The sequence below is a fragment of the Spermophilus citellus genome (assembly GCF_964194105.1).
Source record: "Spermophilus citellus genome assembly, chromosome: 3".
In the NCBI taxonomy this organism is placed as follows: domain Eukaryota; kingdom Metazoa; phylum Chordata; class Mammalia; order Rodentia; family Sciuridae; genus Spermophilus; species Spermophilus citellus.
The window spans coordinates 184449943-184466636 of NC_138184.1; the positions used below are offsets into that span (position 1 = coordinate 184449943).

The 16694-nt window shown below is 36.5% G+C and overlaps 1 protein-coding gene across 3 annotated transcripts in view; it reads left to right on the plus strand.

Annotated features, from left to right (window-relative positions):
- TSPAN12 (tetraspanin 12) overlaps positions 1 to 16093 on the plus strand; it is an 80198-nt gene extending 64105 nt beyond the window's left edge. For all 3 annotated transcript variants that reach the window (XM_081285450.1, XM_081285448.1, XM_081285449.1), the window contains one exon: positions 14547 to 16093. In XM_081285450.1, the coding sequence (XP_081141576.1) occupies positions 14547 to 14852 (306 nt within the window). In that variant the 3' untranslated portion in view covers positions 14853 to 16093. The remainder of the gene's footprint in view (positions 1 to 14546) is intronic.
- Positions 16094 to 16694: the final 601 nt, after the last annotated feature.

Below are 16694 nucleotides of genomic sequence, written 5' to 3' on the forward strand. Positions count from 1 at the left end.
TTGGTCAAATTCGCATAGAATGGAAGGCCACATCAGTAGCTGGAATATGAGGTGGGACTTAGATAATCTTGAAGTGGGGCACACGAAGGAGCTGGCATACAGTAGTCAATTCTTAATTGCTTTTTTTTATGATTGATATATTCAACCAGAGCACATAGAGGTAGCAATATATCTTTGGTCTTCCAATTGTAAAGGATAAGTAGGTGTCATTCAGATGTGGAAAATGTTTGAAAGGCATGAGCCTGAGAAGGGCCTACCAAGCCAAGAAACAATGGTGTAAAGTTAGAGCTGAAAGCAGGTGAGCTCAGCGGGAGCCAAGGGCATGAGAGGGGCTAGGTCACAGTAATATACGGGACAGGGATTGGATGATGAAGAACCTTGTATATTTGCTCATACATCAGTTTTATACTGAAGTGTGTGCTTAGCTGTCAAATGAAAAGACAAGCCTGGTCACAAATTTGAGGCATTGTTAGAAAAGAAAGGCTTAGGAAATAGTAGTCATGGGATTCTAGTTTATTAATAATGAAACTCTTGTAGATAAACACACATAGATCCTCCTGCTCAGATAGTAAACAGTAGGCAGCTTCCCAGGTTCAGTGATTATTTGGACAGAATACTCCCAAGAAGTTTCATTCTCAGGGTTCTTTTATATAAAGTCAAAAATGTTCCCATGTGTCTCTTGGCTGATTTCATTATGTCCTCCCAAACTGCCAGCAGGATCAGGTTAGGGTCTGACTTGGGGTAGTATCTGTTTTATCATTCGAAGCCCTGCAGATAGGTTTGGGCTGGGGGCTGTTCTTTTTATCTTCGGGCTTTACTTGATCTAATAAGGCCTGGAACTATTCTTCCAGTTTTGCCTCAGGTATACAAAAGCATTCTTCTTTTCTTTCACTCTTTTTCTTGACACAGTTCAATTGTGAGTTTCCTGTTTCTTGTTCACTGTTCAATCAACATTTCCTCTTGTACTTTATTAGTAGAGACTTTCAATTTTTGCCCTCAGGTTGCATGGATATGAAAGCCTTTACAATATTTTGACCTGAAAAAGTGCCTTACATAATAACAATCTTAGATTTGTGCTTATAAAGTCACGATGCTGGCATTGTAGAGAATGAGGTGAGGTGGGGTTGAAGTGAGGACTGGGTCCCTGAAGCAGAGAAATTAGGCAGGTGACAGTGGTGAATAATTCATGTGATTATGAGGGCTGGGATTCAGGTAGTGGCTTTGAGGATGGAGGGGAGCAAATGAATGTGAAAGATACTTAAAAAGTAAAATGAATAGGATTAGGTGATGAATTGGCTGTGGGGAGTGGGGGACAGGGAGCCTACAAACACACCTGGCTTTGATGTGGACCCTGAATAGATGAAGAAGCCACTTATTGAAGGGAAGGGTTAGAGACTCTTAGTTCCATTTTGGAAGTGCTTTGTTTAAAGTTCTTGTCAGGTACTCTGCATGCATAAACTCAGTAGGAAATATGGAGCTCTGGAGACAAAACTCAGTGAGGAATATAGATTTTGTGTATGTGTGTGTTTTAGTCAGCCTTTTTTTTTTTTTTTTTTTTTTTGCTTTAAGACTAAAATATCTGACAAGAACAACTTTAGGGGAGGAAAAGTTCGTTTAGGGTCTGGCTCATGGTTTCAGATGTGCCAGTCCATAGAAGGCTGGCTCCATTCCTAGGGGCTTGAGGTCAGGCAGTACATCATGGCAGAAGAGTGTGGCAGAGGGAAGCAGCTCACATTATGATCAGAAAGCAGTGAGAGGTCCACTTGCCAGATACAAAATATTACTCCAAAGCCATGCCCCAAGTAACCCACCTCCTCCAGCCACACCCTACCTGGGCTTCAGATGCCACTCAGTTAATCCCCCTGGGGGATTAATTCACTGATTGCGTTAAGGCTGTCATAACCTAAACATTTCTCCTCTAAACCTTCTTGCATTGTTTCACCCATGAGCTTTTGGGGGACACCTCACATCCAAACCATAACAGTGTGCTAAATAGGGAAAGGGCTAATACTGTGTCTTACATAAAGGGGAAGTTTTATTTTTCTCTCAAAAATCCTTCAGTTTGTCCATGCTGCTGGTCAGCTCTGCTGCCTGTTCATCCAGGGACCAGGATGGTGAGACAACTTTTCATTTTTAAATACCTGTCTTCTAGAGTTTGTCCTGATTTTCTCCATTTCCAGGCATGAGGCAAACTGAGGCAGTGAGTGGGAAGGAGCACATCCAATTGCACAAAGGCCTGTATTGATCACCCCTACTCACACCCCAGTGGCAGGGATTCGTAGGGCTTTGCTTAACTTCAAGAGAGGCTGGGAAATGTGGTCTGTGGGCTGGGATAAGGCCGTGTTCCCTATAGGACATTAATACAGTGGAAGAAGTGAGCAGACTGGATGAGGGTGGGGGGGGCACAAACAGTACACAGTTCTCATCTGTGTATAAGAGACATGGGAGGAGAGGACACCACATAAGGAGGTGGTATAATGTACTCATCCAAGGACAGAATTCTGAGAATGCTAACACTTAAAGGTAAAAGTGGAGACACCCAAAGTAGAGACAGATGGAAAAGCAGGAAAGAAGTGAAAGAAACAGAGGTTCTTAAGAATAAGTTTTCCTTAGTGAGGAAGCATGGTTTGACAAGGATCTGAAGTCAGACTCTGAGTTAAATCTTTGATTTTTTTCCTTCTTAACTAGCTATATGACCTCGGGGAAATATTTGACCTCTCTCTGCTTCAGTTTTTTTATCTGAAAAGTAGGGATGGCCAGGTTACTTACCTCTTAGGATTTTTTATTGTTGTTGTTTGGTTTTTGAGAGTTAAATAAATTAGCATTTTGAAAGCCTAGAACAGTGCCTGTTTACAGTGTGTACCACCATTTAGAGTGGTGACTTAAAGTAAGTACAAGATTGAAAAAGTACATGTATAGGAGAAAAAAAAATCCTATTTTTATCTCACCTCTCCCAAAGTTCATGGCTGACACTTCCTATAACAGAGCACTTACCGCTAATAAAAGTTTTACTTAACGAGAAAGTCTTCAAAAATGAAGACCCAGAGACCCAGGGAAATCTGTATTTAGAGACATGAAAGAAGTGGATAGTTCTGGAGAAACTTGGTCAGACAAAAAGGGCTACGAACTCTTGGTAGTAAATTGGGACTTCTACTTGTTTCAGATTCTTCCTTCTCAAATGAGGATCTGCAGGGGAGAAGGGAAGAGGTCAGAAAATGACCTTCTTAGGTTTTATGGCTTTCTTCAGGGGAAGGAGTTCTGGTTTCTATACATGCCTTGGGGACAGATAGGGGAAGAGAAGAATGGTGGAGGGCAAGAGAGACCTTCTTGCCTCTGCAGCCTTCCTGTCTCCTTTAGCTCAGAAATACTCAGCATGCCATATTTTGGGGAGTTGCATTCAAGCTCTGACATACACATTGGACTTTTCAAATAGGATATTTATTTATATAGCTCTATGAGTAACTATTTTAAGTGCATTCCCTCATTAAGATACAAAGTAATTCTTTGAAGAAGCTACAGTAGTACCATATCCATTTTATAGATGAGAAAAGTGAGGCACAAAGAGGCTAAACAACTTAGCCTACTTGTCGAATAAGTTGGTGACTAAGTCTGGATCTTTCTGATTCCAAAGCCCAGGCTTAGAGATACTAACATTTTCAGATGTTAAGTGGTCAAGAGCAAGAGTGTTTGTAGAATTTTTCCCTTCTAAACTTCAGTGCCCTTATCAGATATGATATAAAAGGTATTTACTTCATTGTAATATGGCAAAGGAACTGAGGTTCTACATGAGAAATCTTTAGCACACCACTTGGCGCACAGTAAGCACACATTTTTAATTGACAACGGTGGCTAATGACAATAATACCAGTGGCTCATGATTTATTGAAGTAAACAGAGAAATGACTGGTTTACAATTAGAGTTCAACCTAGCTAAATTGCCCCTAGTTTTGCCTGTCATGACAGGAGAGTGTACATTTTCAGGTTTTACAAGTTTGTGCTTCCCAAAGATAGATTTCCAAGGTGTTTGGAACTTTTCACTCTAACTTCTTACAGATGGATACTTAGGGTGGACAGTTCATAGGAGGAGTCTCTGAATAAACTTGTAGGCTCAGCCAGGCAAGGGGAGCCTCCTGCTGCAGGAACCAGCTTCACTAGTGAGAATGGGGCCTAACTGGGTTTTCTCACTCTAGTCTCTTTATAACCCCATCTTTTGGTAAAATTGAAAACTGTTCAGTAAATACAGTCTTTTCAATTTGATAGTTCTGCTGACCTGATGGGGCTATTGTGAGGATTAAATGAGATATAAGGGTTTGTCATATAGTAAAGACGGATAAGACTTTTTCTACTGCATCTCCTATGCATAGGTTAACTTTACTCTTTAGAGGACAGAAAGTCCCATCCATGAATTTTATTGATTGCTGTTTATTTATTTATTTTTTCTTTAAGGAAGTATCTGTTTCCATTCAGACTTAAAGATTGTCAGTGCAGTATTCTTCTTTTTAATTCTTTTTTTGTTCTGAGAGTTTTATGGTATCAATACAGACTTTTTGATCCAACTTTTAATGCCCATGAGCTCATGAGGTCATGAACTATTGTCATTCAGTTCTTCAAGTCTAGAAGAAATAAGGTTAAATATTGTATATTTGTATGTGATAATTAACACAATCATTTCAAACTTGAGAGTTACCAAAAATCAATTACAAAAATATCAATACTGACGTGTATTGGCACCTAGATTTTATTTACACTTTATCTTCATAAACATTAAAAAGCTGCCTGACTTTTGATGTGGCCTGTGAATATTGAGTACTGAAAAGCCGTGGGTGTTCTTCCAATTTTAGAAACTCATTTTAGAGATAGATCAGAGAATAATTTCAAGTGTATAATTTCCTCAAGTGAAATGAGGCATCCTGACATGCCTTCAAATAGATTCCAGGAAATGTAAGGATTCATGCTTTTTCTCTGATAAAGGTAGTGTTATTATTTACAGATAATACTTGACTAGAATTTTAATATTGCAGCCAGCAAAGTAGGTTAGCCAAGTCTTACTCATAACTCTGAATTATCTGAAGTTATTAACATAGGACTAATATAGCTCTATTTAGGAAGAAAACACATTCAGGCAAAATCAACCAGAATATTTTACTTTGAGAAAAGCAAATAAGTGCAATTCAGTTCTTTCTCAAGCTGAATAAAATAGCATTTGCAAAATAGAATGCAGTTTTGGTTTTCTAACATTTCTGTTCCCTTTTTGACTTACTCAACTGAATATCAACTGAATATCAACTTTTGCAACTAAATATCAACAGTATAGCAAATTCTATAGAAACATTTATATTTTTTCTCTAGACTAGTATTCCACTTTTCAACAAAAGCATCCAAGTTTCCAGGGATAAAATGTAAATCACATACATAATTATTTGTCTCAAACTAAGCTGAAGGTTATGTTTAGACTGAATTACTTCAATAAGAATGATGCAGGATGAACAATAAACCCTGGAGCTATTTCTATGAAGAATTTAGATAATGACTGAAGAAGAAAGTATAGATAAATATTCTTTGAAAAGTACTTATGTAAATGATTCCCTGATACTCAGCTCAGTACTTCTGTTGCAAGTTTTTGCAGTGCTCTCTGCGTCATCAAAAATTTCTAAATGGTGTATATTTTAGAGACACTGTGCTACTATTTATATTTACAACTGTATCTTACTTTATTGCATAAGGGATTGAGTTCAGCACATAACAAAAGTATAATGATGTAATAATAAGGTCTAAACATAATTGGAAAATCAAAGTTCAGAGAAAGAGTAAGCAGACACGTATACTGTGAAGGCAAATGGGGTTGCAGAAGTTGACTTTCCTGTTTGTCTCAGCTTTCTGTCAGCTCAGCTGAACAGAAGACACACTTATCTGCATATTCTAATGTTAGAAGAGAAAATATTCTAATTTTCCAAAGGGAGCACAATTTTAACTTTTTTTTTCAATTGGGGCTTTATATCTGCTATTCTTAAATTATCTAGGAAAATATCTTCAATATTGGACTATTTTTATTTTTTTACAGTGTTGTTTTAAATAATATGTACATAATACTTCTTTCGGAGAGGTTCTTAAATTCTCATGATGAATTTAAGGATGAAAATTGTGTCTTGATTAAAGGATTATCTATGTGCTTTTTTAACTAAATGAGAAAGTGATAAGGTTAACATGTTATTATAAAAATGAAGTCTAATAGTGTCTTAGTTTCTTTTTCATCTCTGTGACTAAAAGATCTGATAAGAACAATTAGAGGAGGAAAAGTTTATTTGGGGGCTCATAGTTTCAGAGGTGTCAGTCCATAGATGGCCAACTCTATTGCACTGGGCCCAGGCATGGCAAAATTCATGGCAGAAGAATATGGTGGAAGTGGCTCAGTGATAGAGCGTTTGCTTAGCATGTGTGAGGCATTGGATTCAATTCTCAGCACCATATACAAATAAATAAAATAAAGGTCCATCAACAACTATATATATATATATATATATATATATATATATATATATATATATATAAATGTAATTGACGAAAGTGGCTTAGATCATGGAACCAGGAAGCAGAGAGAGAGAGAGAGAGAGAGAGAGAGACAGGTTCCCTAACCATGGACAAAATATGTACCCAAAGGCATACCTCCAGTGACCCACCTCTTCCAGCCATACCCTATCTGCCTACAATTACCACCCAGTTAATCCCTACTTGTGAGTTAATGCACTGATTTGGTTAAAGTTCTCATAATCCAATCATTTCATTTCTAAACTTTATATTGCATTTCTTCAACATGAGCTTTTGGGAGACACCTCATATCTAAACCATAATATTCTGCCCCTGGCCCCCAAAAGCTCATGTCCGTCTCACAATACAAAATACATTTAGTCCATTTCCAAGAGTCCCCATAGTCTCAACAGTTTTAGCATTGTCCTAATGTCCAATTCCAAAATCTCCTCTGAAACCCAAACAAACTCTTAGTGTGAGCTCCTATAAACATCAGAAGCAAGTTACATATATCCTCTGTGTAAAGGTACATAGTAAACATTTCCATTCCAAACAAAATGGAGAAAACAGGTGTATAGAAAAAAAATGAATGGGACCAAAGCAAAACTGGAATCCAGCCGAGCAAACAAATTATGTAGCTTCATGTCCAGAATCTCGGGTAGATGATTTCATGATGTTTTCTCCAAAGGCCTTATGTAACTCCACCCCTGTGGCTCTGCCGGTTACAGCCCACATGACCTCTCTGTTGGATTATCTCTGCTCAGTTCCCATAACTATCCTTTGCAGATGTTTCATGGTACAAGCTCAGCTTAATCTTGGGGTTTCCACTGCAGTTTTGTTTTTCTTCTCACATCCCCATGCATCACCCTTTCAGAGACTGTTCATAGGCACTCTTACCCTGTTGCAACTTGTCCAGCTTCCCAAGCCTTCCTCTGAAATCTTGGTAGAAACCTCCATGACCTCCTAAATCCAGAATCCTGCATTCCTGCAGAAGAAGCTCCATGTGGATGACACCAAGGTCAGCCGCCATCTTGAACATCAGCCAAGAATCCTGGAACCTTGGCTGCAGCAGCCTCCAGGGACCTGTATGGCTAAGCATGGTTAAAGTTTCAGAACACTTTATGCAAGCCAGGTGCCCCCATGGTCTCTTCTCAAAGGAAGTTTTACATTGACTCCCTTGAGCCTGAGATGGGTGTGGTCTTGCCAATTCCTGAGATGCCTCAAACCATCTTTCTTATTGTGTCTGGGCAAAATCTTTAGAATTTCTTTAGTATTTGTAATATCTTTAGCAACCACACATCCTTAGCTAGCTCCAGTTTTACTCACAAATTTCTGATCAAACTGCAAGTTTTTCAAATCTTTCTGCTCCTGATTATCACAATTAACCTGGCTAAAAGCTGCCGGCAATATACGTGTCATTGCCTGAATGCTATGCCACCTAGAAATTTCTTTCACCAGATTAAGAAATTCATCATCTTTAAATTCAGCCTCACAGAAAGTGCCAGAACTCAGGCAAAATGTGGGCAACTCCTTAGCCAGAATATAACATGAATTGCCTCTTGTCCAATTTCCAATACAATCTTTCTCCTCTAAAATCTGAGCTCACTCCTTACTGTCCACAGTCCTATCTGCATTCTGGTCTTCTGAGCTCCCACCAGAATTGCCCATTAAACTCTGCTTATAACAATCTAAAACTTTTTCCAGCTTATATCTTAAAAATTTTCAAAATCCTTCCACAAATTCCAAAAGCTTCCAAACCACATTGTCAGGTTAGTCACAGCAGCAACCCCACTTCTTGGTACCAATTCCTGCTTTAGTCAGCTTTTTTGCTTCTGTGATCAAAAGACCTAATAAAAACAATTAGAGGATAAAAAGTTGAAAAGTTTAATTGGGGGTTTATGGTTTCAGAGGTCTCAGTCTGTAGATATCTGACTCCATTGCTCTACTTGGGGCCCAAAGTGTTGCAAACATTATGGCAGAAGAGTATGGTGGAGGAAAGTGGTTCAGGTCATTTCACCAGGAAGGAGAGAGAGAGGGAGGGAGGAAGGGAAGTAAGAAGGAAGGGAAGGAGGGGGCGGGCTCTCCTCACCATGGACTAAATATACTTCAGAGGCTTGCCCCCAGTGACCCACTTCCTCCAGCCACACCCTACCTGCCTATAGTTACCACCCAGTTAATCCCTATCAGTAGATTAATGTGTTTGTTAGGTTAAGGTCCTCACAACCCAATAATTTCACCTCTAAACTTTCTTGCATTGTCTGACACATAAGCTTTTGGAGAACACTTCATATTTGAACAGTAACACATAAGACCTTTGCTTTGAATAAGTCACACCTGCTCACATCCACATGGAGATAAATCTCAGGCTCTAGTGATATGGAAGGAAGCCAACTCCCAACTGTGTGGCTTAACAATACATTCCTTTGTTGATTCCTCTGGGAAATTGACAAAGCTTATTTTTTCATTGGATCTAAACCTTTTCATAATAGCCTTGATTGTTTTTTAAAAATATTGCATATTTTTAGGTTTATAAAGTTAAAAATTGATGTCATTGTCAAAAACTGACAAAATCAGCATAATCCAGAAAAGGATCATCAAGACAATGAAGTATATATATTTGGAAAACTTGAAGAAACCAGAAATATTTAACCTAGAGAAGAGATAGGTTATAGGGAAAGTGATAAATCTTCAGTTATGTCTCAATTTTATGAAAAAGGAGTGGGCTAAGAGTAGAACTAGAACCAGTATATCCAGGCTCCAAGAAGGAAATGACTGTTAAGAATTAAAGTTGTTCACGGGATATAGCTCAGTTGGTAGAGTGCTTGCCTCACATGCACAAGACCCTGGGTTCAATCCCCAGCACCACAAAAAAAAAAAAAAAAAAAAAAAAGAATTAAAGTTGTTGAAGTGTGAATGGACTGTCTAGTGAGACAAGGAGATCCTCCCATTATGAGTATAATTTCATTGGTTGCTTTTCCCTCACTATGTATGAGCCATAATTTCTTCTTTCTTTGCGAGTCTTATGATTTTTTTCCTTAGTAGAAAACTGGACATTTTAAATAATTTAATGCAACAATTTTGGATATCAGATTCTCTCCACTCCCTTCAATGTTTATTGTTGTTATTTGTTAACTAAGGACTTTTCTAAACTAATTCTGTAAAGCCTGTATTCTTTGTCATGTGTGTTCACTGAAGTCACTACTCAGATAGCTGAGTGGTCAATAAATGAATGAACAGATTTCTTTAGATATGTGAAGCCAATAATTCTCACAGGCTTTGCCAAAGTTGCACAGAACCTCAAGGCTATCCAAAGGTGAGATCTTAGGCTCCTTTTGGTTCTTTCCAGAGCATATGTGTAGCTCTGGGCATGTATATAACTTTCTAGATCCCCATGTCCTAACCTTGCCAAGCCCACCATGGACTTACCAATGCCTACCTTTTTCTTTCAAGCTTTTTGGTCAGTTTCACAGTGTGCAACTTTTATGAAATGCTTTATAGCCTCAGTGATCAGCAGCAACCTCTGATTGTCTTTCGTAAACCTTCTCAGGAGAAAAGGTTATTCCCCCAGTTGAGCTCAGGTCAAATAAAGACAGCCTTGTAAGTGAGGTCTTCTAGGGGATCACAAGACCTAATAAATAATGACAGTTCTCATTGAGAATGAGGCTTTTTACAGAAGCTCTAACCTCATTTTGCCCCTCTGGTAGGCATGAGTCTGCTAGTTTTCACCATGATTTTCAGTATTCCCAATGAGCTGAGGAGGAAGACTAGGAAGAGGGCAAATAAAAATGTCACAAAGCTTATAATTCTCACTGAGATTTAGATGCTTTACTTGCATAAATGCTGCTCAGATTGCTGTAAGCCTTTGGCTGATTTCCAGAGTTCTGAAAAAGTTGATTCTCCATTTTTGGCTACTGCTTTCACTGCTTATATGGAAGAGAGACTATTCAGAAGTCCTAACTGTGTGCATTTAGCTGATATCAATCCAGAAGTGCTTTTAGCTGTGCTTAAAAAAAAAATGGAAATTGAACAGGGCAAAGGGGAGGGAGGGGAAGGGAGGAGGAATGGGATAGGAAAGATGGTGGAATGAGATGGACATCATTGCCCTAAGTACAGGTATGAAGACACTAATGGTGTGACTCTACTTTGTGTGCAACCAGAGAAATGAAAAATTGTGCTCTATATGTGTACTATGAATTGAAATGCATTCATTCGCTTTCATGTATAACAAATTAGAACAATAAATAAATTTAAAAAAATGGAAAGTTGTTAACAAATACATCTAATTCCCAAACCATCCTTTGAAATATTATCTACTATTACTTTTTAAAAAATAAATATGATTACTCTAAAAATATTGAAATGAAATTTCCACAATGTGAAAATAGGAAGCACAATAGACTGTACTTAGTTACTAATTTCTACTTTGTTTTACTTGTAGCTTTAAAAATCACCTCTTCTGTGTAATTTCTTAGCTTAAAATGAATTAGTCCAAAGGGATGGGAGAACTTTACCAATAAAGAAGAGAGAGAGAGAGAGAGAGAGAGAGAGAGAGAGAGAGAGAGAGAGAGAGAGAAGTTTATGGATAAAATTTAAGCCCCAGAGATTATTAAAAAGGAAAAATGAAGTGATAATTGACTGATAGAATTTCATAGGTTTGAATCATCAGCATATGTATTTCTTGAATGATTTGCTTTTTTAAACATATTAATTATTAATTATGATCATCATGTTTAACAATAGATTTCTTGAACTATTTTTATATAACTTAAGTTTTATATCCTTGAGTGGCTTATTTTTAATTCTGATATTCATTGTAATTATCATAACCCAAAATATTGATCTTCCATACTAATTTTCTGACCATCAATCTTTATATTAAATACAGGTAGGGGTCAGCCACACATGATCCAAGCCAGTTTTTATTAATTCCTTGAAAATCAGATGTGAGACTATAGTACCACATTGCTTGTCAATAATGTTATATGAAGTATTCATATCTCAATTTTCCATTTTGAGACCAAACCTTTTTTCTAAATATTTAATTCATTTAATTATTTCATAATTATCTGCTCATAGAAGACTTCTGACAAGCTGTCAGGTATGTTGGGTATAATTCTAATTTACACTTAAGCAAGCAGAAGTTAAAACTTGTTCAGAGCCAACAACCTAGGCCTTTTGTCTCCTGTGAACCTTTTTTAATTTAACTATTTTGGGAGCGTATGTTTCCAGATTTTGTTAGATATTTCTCTGCTTAATCAGGATGCTAGTGATCTAATGTCTCAGTGGAAGATAATCATTTTGCATGAATGACTTTACTGTTCCAAAAAACAGTGACAGCCACTGGGAATGTGACATCAGTATTTAGTGGTGACACATGCTCTGCTTTTGGTGTTTTTGTAGCATCTTACAAATTGTTGTGCCTCATACTTTCCCATAAATATCTGTTGGTCACAGATTTTTCATCTGTGTTTTAATTTGAGCATTCTAATCTGTGACCTGACACACCAGGTAATATCTGGTACCCCACTGGCCTCTTGCCATGCACAAGACATCATTCTAAGTATTTGTTCATTTAATCCCCCCAATATCCCAAACAGGTAGGTGCCCTTACCATCCAGGTTTTCTGATGAGAAAACAGAAGCACAGAGGGATTTAGTAACTTGCCCAAAGTCACAAGGCTTATAAGTAACAGAATAGGGATTTCAATTCAGAACCATTGTCTCTGCAGTTCACATCTTAACTGTTATACTCTATTGTTTCACATTAAAATGCTTGTTAAATTATACATAAACACAAAAGTGAATGGGCTCTGATAGAATACCCAAGTGGAACTCTTTGAAAAGTACTTAAACTTTGTTAAATTGTTTTGTGACATATATTTTGATTTCACTCAGAATATATGTATGTCTATGTGTATATATTTCTTGTATGTATAATAGTCAGGAGTGACATTATAAATTCCACTTAGGTATTATAAAATCATGAATATTTTAATTTCACTTTTGGTAAAAGAGATAAACATTTGCTTATCATTTGCTGTTAATTTTTATTGCAGGTCAAACCAGAAAAATGGAGTTATTTAGAAGTGTCCACAACTAATTTTACTTGATTTTTTAATTTCTCTAGAGTAATTCCTTATTGGGGAAGGTAGCAATAAGTATCTTTGAAATGGAAGAATTATGTTTATTCCTTTCTCACCAACAAAATAATGTAGAAATTAACAACTGACTAAATAGTCTTGCTTTAGTTGGCTTAGTGAGTTCTTTTGGAACAAAATAATTTAAATAATTATGAATTTCTTCTCATTCAAATAGCTACTGCTATTGGATAAGCATTGAGTCATTCTTACTACACAGAATAAATAAGAACTTTCAAAGTCAAGTTCTTGCTAGGAGATAATTTTTTTAAGACTGCTCACTTTCTGCATTTCTAGTGACAAAGGCTGTGGATGCCGTTGATCTGAACTGTCTGGGATGTATGCAAAGAAAACAGCCTAGAAAACAGATACATTTTCTCCCATCCTAGAAAATGGCAGGTTTGTAGACTGTCTAGTACAGTAAAGGTAATCCTCTCTAAGGTAAAAGGCAGATATGGTTATTGCCCATTACCAAAGATGAGGGTTCCCTTAGCTTAGATTTAGATTCTTCTTCCATAACACAGCCTTCTGTGTGTGCAGACATCATCTGACCTTCTACATGTTGTCCTTGGAACTTGAGGAACTGACATTTTCTCGGGCGTTTGCCATTGCTAACAGTAATACAATCCAATGTCTCTGTCTTCTGCCAGCAGCCATTGAATGGCAGCCTAATTTGTTAGCTTCCAAGTATCGTAAAATCTCAGAATTTTCAAGGTTCTTAAAATTTGTTATAAAGAGGTTTCTCAGCTTTTCACTTTAATTTACAATTAATTTCCCTTTAAGAGAGTGAATTATTTCTTTACTGTGGATACTAGACACAAGGCATCGCTGCTTGGTCACTTGAGACACTGGTTACTAGAGATAAGGCGAGTATGCTTTGGTCCCTCAAGAAGGACACAACAGTTGCTAGTGACAGTTTACCTCCTTTGTTCTCCCTCACCTATTTTTCTTTTGTCATGATTTTTCCTTCTCCTACACTTTTCCTCCTCTCCTCTCCCTTCAGAATTGGTTTTGATATCGGCCATGGGAACTCTTAGGCTTTTGTATTTAAAATGCAAACAAAAATCTTTCTCATTCTTTCTTAAGTGTTTCTGACTTGTACAGGAGCTAAAGATGTGCTTCAGATCCTTGTCTGGCAGAGCTAGAAGTTGGTTCATGATAATAATTTCATGTGTTATTTCTGCTGTAGGCCAGGAAAGAGGATGAGGTAGGGTGTATAGGGTGATTTCTATCTGTCATCACGTTCCAGCAGCCAATTGTGGAAATGCTTCTGATCACTGGGGAAAAGTCTGCTCAAATTAGCTATAATTCAACAATGAACACAATAACAACAACAACAATCATAATAATATTTTAGAAAAATTTAGATCAGTCTGAATCCAGGGTCAACAATCTATTGCCTATGAGCAGCCAAATCTGGCCCAGTTCCTTCTGGTGCACATGAGGTTTTTTGGAACATACCCACTTTCATTTATTTACACATGGCTGCATTCATATTACAGTGGATGAAACAAGTAGTTGCAATAGAGGTCGTACAGCCTGGAAAAAAAAACTGAAATATTTACTATTGAGTCCTTTGCAAAAAAAAAATTAAAAACAAAATGATTGCCAATTTCTGTACTAGACGTAAGACATCATACCAGTGAGTCTTAATTTCTGGTTGTGTAGACAATGAAAGAAGGGACAGGCTCATCAGAATCAGCTAAGCAGGCTTTTTAAAAGGTGCATTCCTCCCTCTCTCCTCCATCTTCTCAGAAGCCTTTCCTGTTGAGAGTTATTGTTTTAACTTTATGATCCTAGTGAACTGATACATTTTTTGATTTCATTACTTTTGACCCTCTGTAACATATCTACAGTAATATTGATCATGTTATTTCTTTTACAGGGTTGTGGGAAGAAAATGTATTCTTTTCTGAGAGGAACCAAACAACTGCAAGTACTAAGATTTCTAGGGATCTCTATTGGAGTGACACAAATCCTGGCTATGATTCTCACCATTACTCTACTCTGGGCTCTGTATTATGACAGAAGGGAGCCAGGGACAGACCAAATGATGTCCCTAAAGAATGACAACTCTCAGCACCTGTCATGTCACTCAGTAGAACTGTTGAAACCAAGTCTTTCAAGGATTTTTGAACACACATCCATGGCAAACAGCTTTAATACACACTTTGAGATGGAAGAATTATAAAAAATGTCAAAGAAAGAATCAAACTTGTTTTATGGGACTTGTGAATTTTTTATTACAGTTTTTTGTTTCAGAAATTTGCAGATGTAAAAAAAATGTCTAAGTATATGATTTTCTACTCTTTAAAATTGAGAGAAAAAGTTTCTTATGTCACCACCTGAACAATAACTGATGCCCTTTATGATGCTAAGGACAGATCTAATAGCCACTTTATAGCTCTTATAAGATTTTTACTGAATACAGTGATGTTCTGAGGTAGTATGGTTTGGTTTGCATTTCTGCATCCATGTAAATGAGACACATATATTCAGATTAGAGCTACATAAAGGTTGATTTTCTTCCACTGGCTAGTATATAATGTATCAATTAATGCTAACATAGGAAGTTAAACAGTACTAATGACTTGTATTATTTGGTAATGTATTCTTTTGAGGGTGACTAGATTATACATATGAACATTTCAAATTGGTGTCAACCGAATTGTGATTTTTGCTGGTTATTGAAATATTCTTAACATCTATAAGAGCAAACACATTGTCTTTAACTGATCAGGGAAATATGTGTATATAAATCTGTTCTAAGTTTGTATAATTCAGTAGATTTCAATTCTTATAATGTTAAGAGTAACAATTGTGAAAAGGATAAATTTGTCTTGTATAGCACCATTATTTTTTAGTCTTTCCTGTTCATAGAGCTTTTAAGTTCTGTCTTGAGTCTACATTATAACTGTTAATTTAAGTACTTAACCACTAATTTTGAAAATTACCAGTGTGATACATAGGAATCATTTTAATTCTGAATACAATCTGGTCTCTAGGAAGTATTAACAAGAAAATTCACGCATAATTTAGTTGATTTAGTAAAGACTGGGATGCCATTTTCTTTGAAGCAAAGATTCTTTTTGACAATGAACATGCTTTAAAAGAGCTTATATTTGCCTTTTCCAAAAAGAAGTAACAGTCTTCAAGTCAATATAATTTTACAGAAAGTAATTTTCTTTGTCCCCAGAAAAATGCCTGTAAGAAACATTAAAATAAGTGACAATTTAACAAGAGATTATCTTTGCTTTATTTCACTGATTAATATACTATGGTGAATTACACAGATTATTAATTTTTTACAAAGGTAAAATATATTTATTTGAAATGGGAAAAGTGCATTTTACTGTATTTTGTGTATTATGTTATGTTTATTTCAGATTATGGAGAGAAAATTAAAACAACTGTCAATAAATATTTTCTAGAGAGTAATGATTTGGGCCTATTTTTTGTACATATGAGTACCTTTGCTACTTGAAGAGGTTTACAAGTGGTGAAAGGAATGAGAAGCAATGCTTGAATAAGTTATTAATAATTTCCAAACTCCATAACTAATATATACAAGTATGTATTCTCCCCGAGAAGACAAAAAAGATGTGCTTTTTAAAGCTTTCTTTGTAGAAGTATGATAAATAATATAGTTTGATAGAATATAAAACTATGCCTATTTATGTTAATATACCTCCTTAATGATTTCATATCCCAGGTTTTATAACTGTTTTAATTTTTAAAGGCAGATTGGTCTAGCCAAAGTATGGTGGTACACTCCTGTAGTCTCGGCCATTCAGGAGGCTGAGGCAGAAGCATCACTTTACCTCAGGAGTTCGATGACACTAGTGTGACATAGCAAGATGCTTATCACTGTAGAAAGAAAAAAATGTCTAAGGAATACAATATTTGAAATTAACTGTCTTATTTAAAATCATCCATAGATTTCAAAGAAAACTGAATTACTTGCTCAATCAGAACCAAAAGAATCCCTTTCCCTAATTTCCTCAACACCCCAGCTCCCCATAGTTTTGCTAAT